Here is a 15573-nt window from a genome sequence, read left to right as displayed (position 1 = left end):
ATCGGCAGGCGGACTCTCAACCACTGCACCACCAGGGAAGCCCGATGCTATCTTTTCATGTCTGCTTGTTAATTCACAAAGTGCTCCAAAGGTTCCATCAAGTTGATTTAAACTTTGAGGAATAAATGACTTTTAAAGATAGAAGTAATATAACTCATTATATTAACAGACTAAAAATAAGAAACCACAAGATCGTGTCAGTAGATGCAGAGAAAGCATTTGGCAGAATTTGACACTTAACTCGTGACAGAAACTCGCAGTCACTGCCTTTCAGCCCGATAAAGGGCACTTACAGAAAAAAATCTCTGATTTACATTGTGCTTAATGGTGAAAGTCTGAATGCTTTCCTCTAAGATTGGGTATACAAGCAAGGATTTCTGCTTTTACCACTTCTATTCAACATTGTACTGGAGGTCGTTCTAGCCAGTGCACTAAAACAAGAAAAAAAGGCATACAGATTGGAGAGAAATCAGTCTTTATACGTAGATGATGTTATTGTCTCTATATAAAATCCTAAGGAATCTGTACAAAATCGAATAAGTGACTTTAGCGACACTGTAGCATACAGGATCAGATGTACAAGTCTCCTGTGTTTCTGTATATTCGCAATGAACTATTGGATAGTGAACCTAAAAAAAAAGACATAAATTAAAAATATATTTATATCTCAATATTGTTAAGATGTTAGGTTTTTCCAAATTGATCTGTGGATTCAATTCCATTCAAAATCTAAACAGGTGATTTTGGTAGAAATTAACAAGCTCTTCTAAAATCTGTGTGGAAATACAAATGACCTAGAATAGCCTAAACAGTTTTGAAAAAGGACAACATTGGAGGGCTCACACTACCTGATACTAAGACTTACTGTAAAGCTATAGTAATCAAGACAGTCGATATTGGATAAGGATAGATATATAGAAAAGAAAGTCCAGAAATAGACCAACACATGTGTGGGCAGTTAATTTTCAACAAAGATGCGAAGACAATTGACTAGGGAAGGATTTTCTTTTCAACAAATGGTGCTGGAACAATTGGATATTTATATGCAAAAAAAAAAAAAAAAAAGAACCTGACTTTTTCCCTCTTTCCACACAACATATACAGAAATCAGCTCCAAATGAATCATACACTAAGACCTAAAAAAACTTCCAGAAGTAAACAGAGGAGAAGATCTTACTGACTTTGGCTTAGGCAGTGATTTTTTTTTAATTTGATTGCAGTATGGTTGATTTACAGTGTTGTGTTAATTTCTGCTGTACAGCAAAGTACCTCAGTTATATGTATATATATTCTTTATATATATATATATATATATATTTTTTTTTTTTTTGCGGTATGCGGGCCTCTCACTGTTGTGGCCTCCCCCGTTGCGGAGCACAGGCTCCGGACGCGCAGGCTCAGCGGCCATGGCTCACGGGCCCAGCCGCTCCGCGGCATATGGGATCCTCCCAGACCGGGGCACGAACCCGTATCCCCTGCATCGGCAGGCGGACTCTCAACCACTTGCGCCACCAGGGAGGCCCTATATATATTTTTTATATATATTCTTTTTCATATTCTTTTCCATATGGTTTTTCACAGGATATTGAATATAGTTCCCTGTGCTATACAGTAGGACCCTGTTGTTTATCCATCCTATATATATACTAGTTTGCATCGGCTAATCCCAAACTCCTAATCCATCATCCCTCTCCTACCCCTCTCCCCCTTGACAACCACATGTCTGTGAGTCTGTTTCAGTTTCGTAGATAAGTTTATTTGAGTCATGTTTTAGATTCCACATATAAGTGATACATATGGTATTTGTCTTTCTGAGTTACTTCACTTAGTATGATAATCTCTAGGTCTATCCACGTAGCTGCAAATGGCTTTTTTTTTTTTTTTTTTTTTTTTTGCGGTATGCGGGCCTCTCACTGTTGTGGCCTCCCCCGTTGTGGAGCACAGGCTCCGGACGCGCAGGCTCAGCGGCCATGGCTCACGGGCCCAGCCGCTCCGCGGCATATGGGATCCTCCCAGACCGGGGCACGAACCCGTATCCCCTGCATCGGCAGGCGGACTCTCAACCACTTGCGCCACCAGGGAGGCCCAAATGGCTTTTTTTTATGGCTGAGTAATATTCCTTTATATATATACCACATCATCTTTATCCATCTGTCAGTGGACATTTAGGTAGTTTCCATGTCTTGGCTATTGTGAATAGTGCTGCTGTGAACATAGGGGTGTATGTATCTTTTCAAATTATAGTTTTGTCTGGATATATGCCCAGGAATGGGATTGCTGGATCATATGGCAACTCTATTTTTCAGTGTTTAGAGGAACCTGCACCAATTTACATTCCCACCAACAGTGTAGGAGGGTTCCCTTCTCTCCACACCTTCTCCAACATTTATTATTTGTAGGCTTTTTAATGATGGCCATTCTGACCAGTGTGAGGTGGTACCTCATTGTAGTTTTAATTTACATTTCTCTAATAATTAGCGATGATGATTTCATCTTTTCATGTGCCTGTTGGCCATTTGTATTTCTTCCTTGGAGAAATGTCTATTTAGGTCTTCTGCCCTTTTTTTTTTTTTTTTTTTTTTTTTTGTGGTATGCGGGCCTCTCACTGTTGTGGCCTCTCCCGTTACGGAGCACAGGCTCCAGACGCGCAGGGTCAGCGGCCATGGCTCACGGGCCTAGCCGCTCCGCGGCATGTGGGATCTTCCCGGACCGGGACATAAACCCGTGTCCCCTGCATCGGCAGGTGGACTCTCAACTACTGCACCACCAGGGAAGCCCTTCTGCCCATTTTTGATTGGGTTTTTTGTTTTTTTTGTTACTGAGTTGTATGAGCTGTTTGAATGATTTCTTAAATAGGACACAAGGTCCTTGAACTATGAAAGAAAAATTTGGTAAATTACATTTCATCAAAACATGCTCTTCAAAAGATATTAAGAAGATGAATATGCAAGCCAGAGACTTTGACAAAATAGTTGCAAAAAACACACACTTGATAAAGGACTTGAACTAGTATGTATAAAAAACTCTTAAACCAATTTTTTTTAAACTTTATTTTTTTAGAACGGTTTTAGGTTCATAGCAGAATTGAGGGAAAGGTACAGAGAGTTCCCATATACCCCTTCCCCCCTCATGCTTAGCCTCCCTCATTATCAGCATCTCCTGCCAGAGTGGTACATTTGTTACAATAACAATTCAATTTTAAAAAGGCAAAAATTTGAACAGGCACTTTACTGAAGATTATATATGGATGGTAAATAAGCACATGTGAAAATGCTGAACATCATTAGTCATTAAGGAAATACAACTTAAAATCACAAGATACTACTACACACCAACCAGAATGACTAAAATTAAAAATACCAAGTGCTGACAAGAATGTGGAGCAGGTGGAACTCTCCTGTATTGCTCTTGGTTCAATCATTTTGGAAAACAGTTGGCATTTTCTTTTAAAGTTAAGCATGAGGTTACCATCTGACCCAGCAATCCCACTCCTAGGTATTTACCTAACAGAAGAAGGCATATACCCACACAAAGCAAATACACAGTGTTCATAACAGGTCTTGTTAAAATTGCTCAAAACTAGAAAGGACCGAAATGTCCATCAGCTGGTGAATGGATGAACAAATTGGAGTACATTCACATCATGGCATATTACTCGGTAAACTACTGATACAAACGACAAAATAGATGAATCAAAATTAGCAATGTGCCAGATAAAAAAGACTACTTACTGATTAATTCAGTTTATATGAAACATAAGAAAAGACAAAACCAGAGCAGTGGAAAGCAGGTTAGTGGTTGCCAGGGGCAGCAGATGGTGGAAGAGCCAAAGGGCACTTCGTGGTGATGGAGATGTTCAGTGTCGTGATTGTGATGGTGGTTACTTGACTGTATACAGTTGTCAAAACCAGTTGAACTGTATGCTTAAAATCAACCCCCTCCAAAAAAAAAAGTATTACACAAGGTAATTTATGTGGGAGGGTTCCAGAAATGGTGAGCACATTAAAATTGAACATTTTTCTTCCAGTGCAGCCACAGACTGAGATCCACACATTATTTTCAAAGCCCAGTTAGCAGATGCCCATATGTCCAGATGGTTCAGCTGGCTGTGTCACTCTTATTTTTTCAGTTCTAGGAGGTGAGAAGGAAACTTCTGGACTGGTGATGGTGTGAATTTGTTGAATGTGTTAACAGTAGGCTGACCAGTGCTTTTCATTTCTCTCACTTGACAGGAGTGTGAAACCAAGATTGCACAAGAGATAGCCAGTCTTTCAAAGGAGGATGTTTCCAAAGAAGAAATGAATGAAAATGAAGAAGTCATAAATATTCTTCTTGCCCAGGTAAGCTAAACTCTTTTTTTTTTTTTTTTTTGCGGTATGCGGGCCTCTCACTGTTGTGGCCTCCCCCGTTGCGGAGCACAGGCTCCGGACGCGCAGGCTCCGGACGCGCAGGCTCAGCGGCCATGGCTCACAGGCCCAGCCGCTCCGCGGCACATGGGATCCTCCCAGACCGGGGCACGAACCCGTATCCCCTGCATCGGCAGGCGGACTCTCAACCACTTGCGCCACCAGGGAGGCCCTAAACTCTTTTTCTCTATTTTGTAAGATTCTTTTTTAAAAAATAAAAATTGTATATATTTAAGGTGTACAACATGATGATTTGATACACCTCTACATAGTGAAATGATTACTGCAATCAAGCTAATTAACATTATCCTCTCACACAGTTACCTTTCTTTTGTGATGAGAGCACCTGAAGTCTACTCTCGTAGTATATTTCCAGTATTCAGTACAGTATCATTAACTCTCATCATCATCATTAGATCTCTAGACTTAGTCATTCAACATTAAGTGCAACTTGGTATTTTTTGACCAATACCTCCCTATTTTCCCCACCCTCCAGCCCTTGGTAACCACTGTTCGACACTCTGCTTCTGTGAACTCAACTTTTTCTTAGATTCCACAAATGAGTGAGATCATACAGTATTTGTCTTTTTCTGTCTGGCCTATTTCACTTAGCCTAATGTCCTCCAGGTTGATCTATGCTGTATTAAATGACAGGATTGCCTTATGTCTGATTAATATTCATGGTGTGTGTATTTATATGTATGTGTTTACGTTTTATTTTTTAAATATTTATTTGTGTTTTTGGCTGTGTCGGGTCTTAGTTGTGGCACGTGGGATCTTTCATTGCGGTGCTTGGGCTGTTCGCTTTGTTGCAGTGCGTGCACGGGCTTCTCTCTAGTTATGGCGCATGGGCTTAGTTGCCCTGTGGCATGTGGGATCTTAGTTCCCCAACCAGGGATCAAACCGGCATCCCCAACATTGCGAGACGGATTCTTAACCACTGGACCACCAGGGAAGTCCCTATATGTTTTTTATATATTTTTATATATGTGTGTGTGTGTGTGTGTGTGTGTGTATACATGTGTATTATAAATATATATATATCACATCCTTATTCATTGATCCATTGACCATTTGGTGGTTTTCATATTTTGACTATTGTGAATAATGCTGCAGTGAACATGGGGGTGCAGATATTTCTTCAATATCCTGTTTTCATTTACTTTGGGTATATATCCAGAAGTGGGATTGCTAGATCATGTGATAGTTCTATTTTGTATTTTTTGAGGAACCTCCATACTGTTTTCCATAGTGGCTGCATCAATTTACCTTCCTACTAAAACAGAACAAGGGTTTCCTTGCTTCACATCCTCGCCAGCATTTGTTATCTTTTGTTTTTTGATAAAAGTCATTCTGACAGGTGGAAGGTGTTATCTCATTGTGGTTTTGATTTGCTTTTCCCTGATGATCAGTGACACTGGGCATTTTTTCATATATCTGGCCATTTGTATGTCTTCTTTTGAGAAATGTTTATTTAGGTCCTTTGCCCATTTTTTAATTGGGTTGTTTGTTTTCTTACTGTTGAGTTCTTTATATGTACGTTAACTCCTTATCAGATGTAGGGTTTGCAAATATTTTCTCTCATTCCATAGGTTGTCTCTTCACTCCTTTGTTTCCTTTGCTATGTGGAAGCTTTCTAGTTTGATGCAGTCCCATTTGTCTATTGTATATTTGTGCTTTTGGGGTCATATCTAAAAAATTATTGCTCAGACTCAATGCCAAGAAACTTTCTCCCTATGTTTTCTTCTAATAGTTTTATGGTTTCAGGTCTTATATTTAAGTTTTTACTCCATTTTGAGGTGATTACTGTGTATGGAGTGAGATAAGGTAAGGGTTCATTTTCACTCTTTTGCATGTGGAAAACCGGTTTCTCAACACCATTTATTAAAGAGCCTGTCCTTTCTCCATTGTGTAGGAGCATCCTTGTCAAAGATCAATTGACCACAACTGTGTGGATTTATTTCTGGACTCGGTTCTGCCCCATTGGTGTATATGTCTGTTTTTTATGCCAGTACCACACTGTTTTGATTGTAGGATGAGGCCTCTAACTTTGTTCATCTCGTTTAAGATTGCTTTGGCTAAAAAAAAGGGGAGAGAGAGAGAGATTGCTTTGGCTATTTATTACAGTCTTTTGTGGTTCTGTGTGAATTATAGGATTGTTTTTTCTATTTCTGTGAGAAACTCCATTGGAATTTTGATAGAGATTCCAATGAATCTGTAGCTCACTTTGGTAGTATGGAAATTTTAACATTATTTCCTCCAATCCATGAACATGGGATATCTAAATTTATTGCCTTTTTTTAATGCTATTGTAAATGGAATTGTTTTCTTAATTTCTTTTTCAGATGGTTGTTAGCATATAGAAAAGCAACTGATTTTTGTATGTTGATTTTGTATTCTGCAACTTTATTCAATTTGTTTATTAGTTCTGACACTTATTTGGTGGAATCTTTATGGTTTTCTGTGTATAAGATCATGTCATCTGCAGACAGTCAATTTTAATTCTTTACAGTTTGGATACCTTTTATGTCTTGTTTAATTACTCTGGCTAGGACTTCAGTACTATATTGAACAGAATGGGCATCTTGTCTTTTTTCTGATCTTAGAAGAAATGCTTTCAGCCTTTCACTGGGGTATAATGTTATTTGTGGGCCTGTCATATGAGCATATCATGTCACTGTGTATGTTCCTTCTATACTCACTTTGTTGAGAGTTTTTATTATGAAAGGATGTTGAATCTTGTCAAATGCTTTTTTGAATCTTCTGTGATAATACAATTTTTATCCCTCATTTTGTTAATGCGGGTGTATCACATTATTGGTTTGTGTTATGTTGAACCATCCTTGTATCCCAGAGATAAATCCCACCTGATCATGGTGTATGATCTTTTTAATGTATTGTTGAATTTGGTTTGTTAGCATGTTTTTTGAGGACTTTTGCATGTGTGTGCATCAGGGATAGTGGCCTCTTTCTTTTCTTGTGGTGTCTGTAATCTGGCTGTGGCACGAGGGTGATGCTGGCCTCGTAAAATGTGTTTGGGAGTGTTCCTGCCTCTTCAATTTTCCAGAAGAGCTTGAGAAGGATTGGTGTTAATTCTTCTTTAAATGTTTGTTAGAATTCACCCATGAAGCTATCTGGTTCTGCTCTTTTCTTGGTTGTGAGGTTTTTGACTACTGGGTCAATCTTTTTACTCATTATTGGTCTGTTCAGATTTTCTATTTCTTCATGATTCAGTCTTGGTGGGTTTTAATGCCTCTAAGAACTTACCCAGGAAGAAATGGCAAACAGAGGGAATCAAAACAACAACAAAAACTTACCCATTTTTTCTAGGTTATCTAGTTTGTTGGCATCATAGTAGTATCTTATTCTTTGTATTTCTGTGGTATCAGTTGTAATGTTTCCTCTTTCATTTATAATTTTATTTAAGTCCCCTCTAAATCTAGGTAAAGGTTTGTCAATTTTGTTTATCTTCTAAAAACCCAATTCTTCATTTCATTGACCTTTGGTATTGCTTTTCTCGTCTCCATTTATTTTTGCTCTGATTTTAGTATTTTCTTCTTTTTGCTAATTTTAGGTTTAGTTTGTTTTTTCTCTAGTTCCTTGAGGTATATACACTGTTTGAAATCTTTTTTCCTAGTGTAGGCATTTGGCACTATAAACTTCCCTCTCCAAACTGCTCTTTCTGCGTCCCTTAAGTTTTGGTATGATGTGCTTCCATTTGCATTTGCCTCAAGATAATATTTGATTTCTTCTTTGACCCATTGGTTGTTCAGGAGTGTGTTGCCAGACTGCTGATGGTCATTTTATATTATAATTTGAGAAGCTTAACTACAGAGGTATGAATCTTTTAACCAAACTTAGAAGAAGATTTAGAGGTTTTAGAGGGGTTTACTTGTTGTATTTGGCCCTAACCTTTATGTGGTGTTTGCGTAAATGTTCAGCTGTACTGAGTGATTGCTTCTTACTGGAAACTGTTCTAGATGTTTTATTTCATCTCATTTCACTCACACACAGGTCTTGAGTTATAGGTATTTCTCCTAATTTACAAATTAGTGTAGTTGTTCCATATTAATGAGATTGGACTTCAGTATTTTAAAATTTGTTCTTCCTGATGTCACAAAGTTTGAGATCCTTGAAATGTAACAGATTTTAGCTGATAGTTGTTGCTAATAACACCTTTTAGATATTTTATTCCTTGCAGGTGAAAGTTAATTGCTGGAGATGAATTGTTTGATTATTCATTAATCGATTTGGCAAACAGCTCTTGAGTATCTACTGTATTCCAGGCGTTTGGAAACACCTGGGGAATATGTATATCACATCTCCGAGAGAGACTCTTTATGCACATGGGAGGCTTTGGGTAGCTGACTTTAGAACTTGACCCTAGCATCTTTCATGTTTGATCACAGGTTCTTATCCTCTCACTACCTGTTAGTTTGGAAAAAAATGCTGTAGACCTTTGCTGCCTCCAGCTCATTTCTGTAGCTTTCCATCTCTGTTACCTCCTAAGTTTTGTCTGCTTTGGTTCTTTTCAGTAGGTTGAAAGGGCTAGCTAGATCTTGGGCAGATAGGGATTTATCCCCTTAGGTGAGCTAATCAGTTTTAGAAATGCATATTCTGTTAAAGGAGAATATTTACTGTTTTTTAAATATTATCTCTGGGGACATGGGTTGTGGAGGATGGTGGCTTGTGGTGAGGAAAAAAGATTTCTTCTGTGAACATCTTTCCATCACTAGATCTACTTTCAGGTGATGCTGATACCAGCTGCTCATCTCCTGGGTCCTTCTTTCCTAGTGACACTGTCAAAGCCCACCATGGCCCTAAAATAGATTCTCTCAGTGGGTAGGCATTCAGAAAGGACTGGGAAGCAAAAACACACGGAGTCACTTGAACTTTGCTTTGTGCCCAGTGTGCTGGCGGCATGCAGAGCCTTTGCAAAAGAAGGATTCCTAAGTGGCGTTTTATGTCTGGAGAAAAATCTAGTCATTGCTCCCAAACAACTTAGTCTACCTTTTCTCAAAGAAGCCTTTTCTTGACATTAGGGAAATGGGGTATTTTTTGGGTGTGCAGTACAACAAGCTTTCCCATAGCTTGTGTGTTTGTTAGTGTATGGGGCGAAACAATTCAGGGTGACAGGATACCCCAAAAGAGTGAAATTTCCTAGACTCAGACTCTTCAAGGTGTTCACCAGTGGTCATTATTTAGGAGAATGAGATCCTGACTGAACAGGAGGAGCTCCTGGCCATGGAGCAGTTCCTGCGCCGACAGATCGCCTCAGAGAAAGAAGAGATGGAACGCCTCCGAGCGGAGATCGCCGAGATCCAGAGGTGAGGGAGAGCCGTGGGCTGGTTTCCAGGGATGCCGACTGCCGCATGAGCACAGGTGGCCAGTGCTCAGCCTTCCGTGTGGAGGCGTCAGAGTGACCCTTCAGTTTCTTCTTTATTAAGTCTTAAGGACGGTGCGGTATCGAGTGCAGCCACGGAAAGCTGGTCAGTCTAGAGGCAGACGACGGGCCTGTCTCTGCTGGCCGGTAACGCACTTCCCGCCCTGTCCCCGCCCCTGCGCAGCCGCCAGCAGCACGGCCGCAGCGAGACCGAGGAGTACTCATCGGAGAGTGAGAGTGAGAGCGAGGACGAGGACGAGCTGCAGCTCATCCTGCAGGACCTGCAGCGGCAGAATGAGGAGCTGGAGGTGGGCGCGCGGGACCCGAGGCTGCACTGAGGTCGCGGCAAGCGCGGGGCTCCCGGCAGATGTGTTCTGCTTGCCCTCAGTGACTGACGGGCAGGCCGAGGAGGGGGACTTCGGGGCGTGTCCCCGCGGGAGCGCGCAGGGCGTACACGGCGCGGGGAGCCGGCAGCACGCTGACCAGAGTCTCCCTCCTCGCCCTCCCCCCCTCACAGAGGAGCCCGAGGGCCATGGGCGGCTTCCCCTCCCTCAGGCAGGTGCCGGGACAGACCAGCAATTCCACACCGGATCCCAGCTCGGGAGTCCTCTCCCCAGAGCCGCGGGCCGAGGCCAGGGGGCTGTGGGAGACGGGCCAGCTGGCAGCACCTTGTCCTGCTCAGCATTTTACAGAGCATACGAACATGCTGAGTAGGAAAACGGTCCTCCAGAACTTCAGCGCTTGGGCTGTAGGTCAGGCTGCTGCAATGAAGGGAACAGCCCCCCGGTCTGAACAAGGGCGGCTGCCCCCCGGGTCGGCACAGGGCCGCTTGGAGTGGGCAGGAAAGGAAGGGACGGGCCCCGGGAAGGGCGCCGAGCAAGCGGGGCTGAGCAGCCGCCCCTGCAGGAGGAGGGAGGTCTGCGGGGCGGGGGCGTCACCTGGACTTCTTTGACTGAGGGCGGGTAGCTCCGGTGTGGCGCCAGGTTGCTGTGGTCAGCGGGAGTTGTCGTCCTGCAGCCTTCTTGCTGACATGAGCACTGTTGTCCCTGTCCCTCAAGATCAAGAACAACCACCTGAACCAGGCAATTCATGAGGAGCGTGAGGCCATCATCGAGCTGCGGGTGCAGCTCCGCCTGCTCCAGCTGCAGCGCGCCCGGCCTGAGCCCCAGGCCGAGCCCGAGCCCGTCACCAGGGAGCTGCCCCCGGGTGGCAAGGAGCAGCCCCGGCCTTCACCCGGCAGGGACAGGAAGGAAACGTCCATCTGAGCGCCACCTGCCTGCCCGGAGCAGCGGCCTGGAGCCCCATCAGCGCTGCCTCCACTGTCCCCACTGTAAAGACGCCTCCTCCATGTGGGCGGTGCTCAGCGCAGGTGACAGGAGGACAGAGCAGCACGCGGTGCGGGCTTGTTGGGCACAGATGAGTTTCCAGCTAGTGTCAGCTTCTTTGAAGATTAATTTCCTTTGTTAACTTAAAGTAACTTTTAACCCTTGAGTGGCTTCTTTTTAAACCAAAAATCGTCTTTCTTTCCTTTTTATTACGGCAGAATCAGGATTTTTCTCTCGTTCAAGGGGGAACCAAACAAGGCAGCCCCACTCCTGCCCGTGCCGTGTCCCCTTCCAGGGTCTCTGCTGCCCGCCATTCTCGCCTGTGCCTTCATGCCTCCGCAGTGCAGATTCTGTCCTGGGAGCCGCCTCACATTTCCCGACTGGCCTGAGTGGCTCTCACGGGGGTGACCTTCCCTGCCCCACACCCCGGGCCCAAGTCACTACAGCAGCCTGTGCAGCCACAGACACAGCTGCCCCGGAGCCTGCCTGCCGGCCAGGGTCACCACAGCCGCCCGGCTCCTGCCGCCTGGGGTCAGCAGATGCTTGTCGCTGGGTCGTGGGAGTGGCTGCCCAGACCTGGGTCATCCACACAGAGGATTTGTTTCTCCAACCTGCCACTAGAACATAACGTTGTGGGTTGCTTGCTTGGGCTAGAATGTAAGCATCTCTTTGCCTGAATAAGCCATATGGATGGGTAGCTATGCTCTTACACATGATTTCAGATGTCAGTGTCCACAGGGGCTGGGTGAACTGCTGCTGGGTGCCCAGTTGACCAGGCTGAGCGATAGATGGCTTTCCTCTGGGGTCAGCCGTAGTCCTGACCCCACCACGTCTCTGGCAACCCGAGGTGTCTGGGAGGCCGGCTTGTAGGCACGTGGTCCAGTCCTGCTGTGTCCGAGTCAGTGGCTTCACGAGGTTGTCGGCTCTCACGGCTGTGAAGACAAACCCCACACACTCAAGGTGATGGAAACACCCCCTGCCCCCGAGGGCTCTGTCCTCTCCTCCTGGTTAGTATTTATTTTCAGCACCTGTTTAATGCGGTTTTTTATTCTCTACCTATTGCACTGTTGTGACTTGTTGGCCATTATTTGATTTTTGTACGAAAAAAGCTTTGTTATAGAAATCAGCATACTATTTTTTTAAATCCGGAGAGAAGATATTACGGTGACTGAAAATACAGTCAGGTGTCAAATATAAGTGTATAAAAAGCCTTCTTGCCGTCCTGTCGGTCATGTTACATTCATTTTATATTTGCTGGCAATATTGAAGGGATTCTTTTATGTTAAAACTCTCATTTCTATCACAGTGTCATGAATTTTTAAAATTAGTATTTCATCACAGTTGTCTCAGTGTTAACTAATTTTTGCCAGGACCATTATTGATCAAGCAAATAAATTCAACAGCCATTTGAGGAAAAAAAAATTCCACTTTTCATACCTGTTCTTTCTTTGAAATAACTCAGTGGCCTGTAGCTGGCGAGGAGTTGGTTTGATAGTCATTCAAGGTCCAGTAGCGCACAGAACCTTGTGTGTCAACTCACACTGCATCCCTCACCTCGGCAGAGTCAACGCCCACTTGCTGGTCAGCAGGCTTTGCCACCATCCTCCTCCTCTTCCACACTGGCTTGTGCTGAGCTGGCCTGGATCTGCAGCTGCTTCTGTGAGCAATGCCCTGGTTCCGGTGGGAGGTGAGCTCTGTCCTTCCAGCCGATGCACAGGTCAGCTGGCCTGATTTGGCAGAAAGGTTGGTCATGGCCAGGTCACTTTCCTGTAGGGGATGGCAGAGGTCAGGCAGATCACTGCCTGGTGCTGATCACGCGACTCCCGGTTGACAGTTTCAGGTTCCAGTTCTGGGGAAGCAAAAACTATGATTTAGTCTCAGTTTGGTGACATGGGGGCTTCGTTTAGGGCAGGGGTCCCCAACCCCGGGCCATAGACCTAGGAACTGGGACGCACAGCAGGAGATGAACGGCAGGCAAGCGAAGCTCATCTGTATTTACAGGCACTCCCCATCACTCGCATTACTGCCTGAGCTGCACCTCCTGTCAGATCAGCGGTGGCATTAGATTCTCAAAGGAGTGTGAACCCTTCTGTGAACTGCACATGTGAGGGATCTAGGGTACGGCTCCTTATGAGAATCTAATGCCTGATGATCTGAGGTGGAGCTGAGGCAGTGATGCTAGTGCTGGGGAGCGGCTGCAGATACCGATTATCATTAGCAGAGAGGCTTGACTGCACAGAGACCATAATAAATCAGTTGCTTGCAGACTCATATCAAAACCCCATCAGTGAGTGGCAAGTGAAAACAAGCTCAGGGCTCCCACTGATTCTGCATTGTGGTGAGTTGTATGATTATTTCATTATATTTTACAATGTAATAATAATGTAATGCTTTTAAATCATCCCAAAACTGCTGCCCCACACCCCCATGGAAAAATTGTCTTCCATGAAACCGGTCCCTGGTGCCACAAACATTGGGGGCCGTTGGTTTAGGGGACTCCATTTTGGGCCCACTATTTTGTCTTTTAACAATTCTCCCCTTTTAATCAGACTCTCAGCCTGAGAATTGTGATCAATATTTCAGGCATTGGCCCTACTCCCAGCTACTGCTCTGGAGCTCTCACAGCTTTTGCTTCGTCCATGTGGGTTCACATTCTTTAAGCTGGTTGTTCTTTTTGTTCCTTTTCTGACGTTCCAGTCTTAGGGAGATCATTTGCTCGGTGGTTAGTGGCTGCAAACATGCATTGAACACTTTTGAGAGAATCCAGTGCACCAGCGTGGCTACTATGATTATTCCAAGCAGTATCATCCCATGTCTGGGGTCCCCAAGACCCTAAGCAATCAAAGTCAAGTAAGTCAAAGAAAGAGCCTATTGAAGGAATCATTTTCTTCAGCCATGTGGCTTGTTCAATGATCTTATGGAGCTGAATTTCCACTTCCCCAGAAGTGTCAATCCAGGTGCAGCAGGTGGTGTTGGCCACAGCACAGATAACCTCATTGCTCAGCTAAAAGGTAACCACGAGCTATCCTATTATCAAGAACAACTTTGGCCAGAGAGTCTGGGGATATTTTGCTGGGCAGCTCTTGGTTTAGCAGCAGATTCTGCAGTATCCTTGAGAGTTAAGGAGAGGTCCCTGATCATAGCCTCACTTGCACTTTCTCCTAGCCAAGAGAGTGGAGATTTGCTGAGGGAAGTGAATTTTGAATCATGAATGCCTTCTGGTAATTTTGGCTTGAGTCTGTGGCTCAGGAGTGGAAAGGTGACAGCCAGGGAGGCCAGTAAAATTTTAGGATCCGCGGGCTGCACAGGTGGTTTTGTTCTGGTTACCCTTGTGGTTTTGTTCTGGTTACCCTTGTCTCGTGTCCCTTTTTTAGCCTGGATGCAATATTCCCTGGGTTTGGGGTTGCTAACCAGAGATGGGGAAGTGGACCCAGGGTCCTGATATGATAGAGAGAAGGCTGAGTTTGTTCCAGAGAAACTGTCACTTTGGGAATCAGGGCGAAGTTTGTGATGGACAGAACTACCTGATCATCAGCCTCTTGGCAAGTCCAGCAGTTACTTGGAGGTCCGATCACCCAGCTTGGCGATGGCCTGAGACAATGGCATTCTCTTTCCAGGCCAGAGCAAAAGCAAAAGGTGAACAGAAGAATCAGAAGGGCCTTCATGGGGTAGGAGTTAGGAAAAGGATGGTCAGGGAGGGAAGGAGGAATGGAAAGAAATGTGGAAAGAAAGGTTCTCAAACCTTTTGATCTGACATCTTGGGAGGAAGCATCCTACCTTGATGTCAGCTGCTCCTCTTCCTGGTCGGTTTGATTTGAGGCCTCCAGCGTTTGCACGGGGCCAGATGTCCGGTGGAGTCTTTTTCAGCTGTGAAATACCCGAGGTTCAACACCCTGTAATTTGGCAGCGGTGTCAGTGGTCAAGAGTCCTCAATAGGGTCCTTTCTGTGAGTCTCACTTCTGCAAAAGCATCTGAGTAAAACAGTAACTGTCTGTAAATGACAAAAGACTTAAAAATGTAATCTGACATCTATGTTTCACAAGGTGAGAGGCAAATCCTTTGAGATTTTCCAGGAGCCCTCTGGGAAACCTCAAAGTTTACTATGAGGTCAAAAAGACTCTTATTTAGTAATTTGATTTTAAGAGAATGTCAAAGGATCAAACATTTGATTAAATAGGATCACAAATCATTATGATATAATAATGCACCAAACTGACAGTACCAGATATTAAATGCAAATAGAGAAGGTAAACAAAAGTTAGTGCTCCTTATGTTGAGAAGACTGGGTTTTGTTAAGTAAGAAAAGACCTGATAAAGACAACATGAAGCAGAGTCAGTTATTTTGGTAACGTACAAAATTTTGGCTGTCCAGGCAGATTAATTAAAAGGTAAAACAAACAAACAAAAACTAGTTCTTTAAAGAGCAGACCAATAATCGAAGAGAACTTTGTCTTTTTAA

General features: G+C 43.9%; 1 protein-coding gene across 2 annotated transcripts in view; it reads left to right on the top strand.

Moving 5' to 3' along the window:
• RALBP1 (ralA binding protein 1) overlaps positions 1 to 12545 on the top strand; it is a 52710-nt gene extending 40165 nt beyond the window's left edge. For both annotated transcript variants that reach the window (XM_060118073.1, XM_060118074.1), the window contains exons 7-10: positions 4233 to 4340; positions 9612 to 9733; positions 9974 to 10097; positions 10848 to 12545. In XM_060118073.1, coding sequence (XP_059974056.1) covers positions 4233 to 4340; positions 9612 to 9733; positions 9974 to 10097; positions 10848 to 11054 — 561 coding nt within the window. In that variant the 3' untranslated portion in view covers positions 11055 to 12545. The remainder of the gene's footprint in view (positions 1 to 4232; positions 4341 to 9611; positions 9734 to 9973; positions 10098 to 10847) is intronic.
• Positions 12546 to 15573: the final 3028 nt, after the last annotated feature.

The sequence above is a fragment of the Mesoplodon densirostris genome, chromosome 15 (genome assembly GCF_025265405.1).
Source record: "Mesoplodon densirostris isolate mMesDen1 chromosome 15, mMesDen1 primary haplotype, whole genome shotgun sequence".
NCBI classification, from domain to species: Eukaryota; Metazoa; Chordata; class Mammalia; order Artiodactyla; family Ziphiidae; genus Mesoplodon; species Mesoplodon densirostris.
Note: the sequence above shows the minus strand (reverse complement) of the source record. Positions and strands in the feature narration are given on the sequence as shown.